Source organism: Tenrec ecaudatus, chromosome 1, assembly GCF_050624435.1.
Source record: "Tenrec ecaudatus isolate mTenEca1 chromosome 1, mTenEca1.hap1, whole genome shotgun sequence".
Classification (NCBI taxonomy): Eukaryota; Metazoa; Chordata; class Mammalia; order Afrosoricida; family Tenrecidae; genus Tenrec; species Tenrec ecaudatus.
This window is the reverse complement of record NC_134530.1, coordinates 307,286,566-307,291,223: the sequence shown is the minus strand read 5'-3', so window position 1 is coordinate 307,291,223 and position 4,658 is coordinate 307,286,566. Positions and strand designations below refer to the sequence as shown.

At 41.3% G+C, this 4,658-nt stretch overlaps 1 protein-coding gene across 1 annotated transcript; it reads right to left on the bottom strand.

Moving 5' to 3' along the window:
• Positions 1 to 2,013: 2,013 nt before the first annotated feature.
• On the bottom strand, positions 2,014 to 2,976 carry LOC142437539 (olfactory receptor 2B8-like). Its single transcript, XM_075540655.1, has one exon. It carries the CDS (start codon positions 2,974 to 2,976, stop codon positions 2,014 to 2,016), a length of 963 nt encoding a protein of 320 aa, XP_075396770.1.
• Between the last annotated feature and the right edge of the window lie 1,682 nt (positions 2,977 to 4,658).

Here is a 4,658-nt window from a genome sequence, read left to right as displayed (position 1 = left end):
TTAACCTTATACATATGTATGTAATGAACAAGAGAAAGAATTTGTATTTTCATAGTAGTAAAATATCTAAGATTTGGGATAGTGAATGCATAAAATTATAAGCAATTGATCACATCTTCAAGCAGCTTGCTGTCCATATGCTTTGGGAATAAATGAACTATATATCTGCTGCAGAAACATTTTAAGCAGGGAAAATTACCTATTGCATTATATTCTTGGAGGATGGATGATGTTTCATATTCTCCTACTGAAAACTCATCTAAGATTGGTTTATCCATCCTTTCTCCTCCGTTTGCAATATGAATATCAGAATCTATCCAAGAAGGTAAGAAATATTAAAGTTCAAGAACATGATATTCTTTTAGGTATTTGAGTAATTTTCACAGTACACACAGAGACTCTGAAGTTGTGCCAACTGCAGATACCTTTAGCTAGTGGTAGGGGCTAGTATACAATAATATAGAGTATGCCAAAAGTCTACTGTGCATTTCCAGTGCTCCATAGTCTGCAGACTCTGCATCACTGAACGGTCCCATTTTTACAAATTGTATGTTATTGTGCGATGGTTGTTGAGTGGTATAAGGAATCTTGGTGGCAAAGTCTGGTGTCAGCTGATCACCAAAAGGTCTATGGTTCAAAACACATCAGTAACTCTGCAGGAAAAACTGACCTGGGATCTGCTCCCATAAAGACTGTAGCCCAGGAAACCCTAAGGGGCAATCTGCAAGGTCATATAGGGTCACTATGAATCATAATAAATTCAACAGCCTACAACATCAATGACATTCTCTATATAGAAAAGAAAAATAAAAAATCCTTTGAAATTATGTTTCCTTGCCTTTCCTTTTAGAGTAAAAATTTCTCTTCTGACATCTAGCCTGTTGAGAATAATGCTGATAAAAATGATTGAGCACCAAGAAGAAAATGTATACTGTTGGGCAATAAAATGTTCTTAGATCAGAGACCATGGCTAAGAGACATATATATCCTCTGTATGCTAACCCTGAGAAAAAAAATTTCTGTAGGATGAGGCGTAGAGTTAACTTAAAAATAAATAAATAAAATAACACCTTAAAGAGGTTTCTAGAAGGATTAGATAAATAGGCAAACAAGGAGTGGCATTACAAAGCTATTTATAGATGCACACCTCTTTCCCCCAGAACAATACAGATATAGGAGTGCATATATAATATGGATTCATTATTTAAAGATATATCTAGATAACCATAGCATGTGCCTGGCCTCCTGAGGCTGTCCCAACCTAATAATGATTAAAACAGAATGATACATACAAGGGGAGCTTCACATTGTCATTGTCTTTTAATTCCATTTTCCAGGAACTTTTGGCAGCTCCCTTGTCAGTAATACTGACAACAGCATCCATAATAATAACAATAATGTTGAACAGAACGTGCAGTGACTTCATTATCTATGGTACGCTCAGCTAATTTTGTGACAAATGTCAGTATTTCTGCTTTTTATCACATCTTGGGACAATTCTCTGAATTGTTAGTTTTAATGTGCTATGGTAAATATTTGGCTATTCATTTAAAATTGTAATCAGAATGGGCCGAATATGCTAACATCAACAACAACAATGAAAACGCAACATATTACTAAACTGAATATGCGTTCACCATTTTTAGAACTGTGTTTCATTGCTTGTGGAGTCCCTGAGTGGTGCTAAAACAATAGTTTGGAGGTTTGAATACACTCCAAGGTTCTTCACAAGAAAATCTGTAGATTTCCTTCTGAAAAACCAACCATTGGAAGTCCCGTGGGGCACAGTTCAGTTGTGATATGATATGTGTAACTCCCTAAGTTGGAGTTTTTTCCATTCCCTTTTGGGGTAAGTAATCAACATTTTGCCTCCAATGAAATACATTGGTAAGAGCAGCCACAATGAGACACCATTATTTTGGAGAGGGGATGAGGGGGGGTGTTGGCAGTTGGCAAAATGGCCTTCTGAAAAATGAGAAGGGAGAATCTGAGTTTTGAGAGGACAGCAATCTCCTACGCCATGTTCCACCCTTGCTCTTGCTCTCTGTCTAGTAGCTTCTTCACGGCTGCCTTCACATCCTTGTTCCTCAAGGTGTAGATGAGAGGATTGAGCATCGGCGTTATGAGTCCATAGAAGAGGGCTAGAAGTTTGCCCTTTAGTTTGGCCGAGCTGCTCTTGGGAGCCATATATGCATAACCACTAATGGCTGAGCCATAGAACATAATGACCACCAACAGATGAGACCCACAGGTGTTGAAAGCCTTCTTGCGGCCCTCGGGCGATTGGATCTTTACCACAGCTCTGACAATGTTGATGTAAGAGAATAAGATTAGTCCCACTGGGATAACCTTTATGACCACCACAGCTGCGTACATCTCCACCTCATTGACCCACGTATCAACACAGGATAACTGCAGCATTGCTGGGACCTCACAGAAGAAATTCTCCACCCGGTATTGACCACAGCGCGGTAACAGGAACGTGAGCACCGTCTGGACCAACGAGTTGCTGAAGCCTGTGACCCAAGCCACCGCTGCTAGTTGTCGGCAGAGGCGCGAATGCATGATCACTGTGTAATGGAGAGGTCGGCATACGGCTACGTAACGATCAAAGGCCATTACTGAGAGAAGGACGCACTCGGTGGAACCTAGCCCGAGAAAGATGAAAAGCTGAGCGACACAGCCTACATAGCTGATGTTTCTCCGATAGCTCTGGATGTTTGCCAGCATTTGGGGAACGGTGGAGGTGGTGTAGCAGAGGTCTAGAAAGGAGAGGTTGGCCAGAAAGAAGTACATGGGAGTGTGGAGTCTGGAATCAAGGCGAGATAAGGCAATGATGGCCGAATTCCCAAGGAGGGTCATTATGTAGAAGATGGAGATGGCCACAAAGAGGACCATTTCCAGTCTCGGCCATTCCGAAAAGCCCACCAGAACAAAGCCACTGGGGTGATGGAAAGTGCTATTGGATCTTCTCATTGCTGGGCACTGCTTGCTGGAAACAGCAAGGTCGGAATGTTGGTAGTTATTCGCTTGTGTTTAGAATTTAATGCCGACACTGGACCTGTGTTCCAGAGAAAAAGAAAGAACCCAAATCGTTAAAGCATGTAATGACTTTTATCCTCCCATTATGAAAAGTGAGCACTAAGGTATATGTGTAGCTTTAAAACCATATCTCTGATTTTCATCTAGAAACCTAAGAGATACTGCAAAATTAAAGACCGTAAAGCAGTTCGGCTTTATAAAAGGGTGCTGGAGCTGATAAGATGGGAAAACTGATACTTCACGGGAGCTTCATTAAATCTCTCATGGACTTACTGTGGTGTCTAACTTCAGTCCTCTCAACTCACCTCCTTGCCCTGCTGCTTTTCAAGACTTGTCTATTCCAGTCGCTGGAAAGGGGGCAACAGGGAGAAGCAACAACAAAGCGCATTGCTGATTAGTGGGCTATGAGTCATAGTTTCCAATGACTCATCAATAGGGTTTCCAAGGCTGGGATCTTTACAAAGCAGACATTTGCGACTTTTTCCTATGATTCAGCTCGTGTATTCGAACCACCACCTTTTGGTTCACAGCCCAGCACTTACCCGCTGTGCCACCATCTAATTTCCTTAGATCTAAATGATCACTTACTAGGCAGTATCACTAAGAGAAGATAATTTATGTCCTCTTTTTTCCCTGTTGACTGTTCTTAACAGGTTAAATTCAAAACCACCTAATGCAATGCATTCATGGAGTTAATTTATTATAATATTTGGCCAAGGAAGTTGCCTGGGTGGCACAAATGGCTTACACTAAGGGTCAGAGCTCTATGAACACACACACACACACACACACACACACACACACACACACACACACACAAACACCCCTAAGAGTCTTACTGGAAAAGGTCTGGTGCTATGCTATGAATATTACACCCAAGAAAACTCCCCGGAACACTCCTATCCTGTTACATGGGGTCACCATGACTCAGGGTCAACTCAAGGTCAACAACAATTAGTAGGGATTAGCAGAGTTAGGATTAATAACACCGATGCTTATTATTTATGTTCAAAACCTCTTATTCATATCAAGGATTACATATTTATATTCATTAACATGTTTTTAACAAAGTTTGTAGTTTCTGCAATCATCTATTTCCTCTATTTGACCACACTTCCAGGTAGAAAAATATTCAAAGCAGAATTTGCTGTAATAAAGCTTCAGTCACCAGTTCAAAACCACAATCTGTTCAGAGGGAGAAAGGTGAGACTTGCAAGTCCCGTAAAGAGTTCCACTCTGGGAAACCTACACGGGCAATTCTACCCTGTCCTATAGAGTCGCTACCTGGAGGGTCGCTCACTGTCCTATAGGGTCGCTACACTGAATGTGCGTTTAGGGAGGCCTGGAAGTGTAGTGGGTCACATGTTGACCTGATAAACTCAAAGTCAGTAGTTCAAAGCCATCAGCTGCTCCACAGGAGAAAGATGAGGCTTTTTACTCCCATAAAGAGTTACAGTCTGGGAAAACCACCAGTGCAATTCTACCCTGTCCTAAAGGGTGCTTGTAGGATCAGAACTGACTCGATGGCAGTGAGGTAAGAATGGGAAAGCACATCTACACTTGGATTTTGTTTATCGAGTGGACAGAGCTGTGAGAAATATTCAGTAAAGGTTCTG

Excerpts from the sequence above, each read along its gene's own strand:
- LOC142437539 (XM_075540655.1), bottom strand. The coding sequence starts at position 2,976 with ATGAGAAGATCCAATAGCACTTTCCATCACCCCAGTGGCTTTGTTCTG.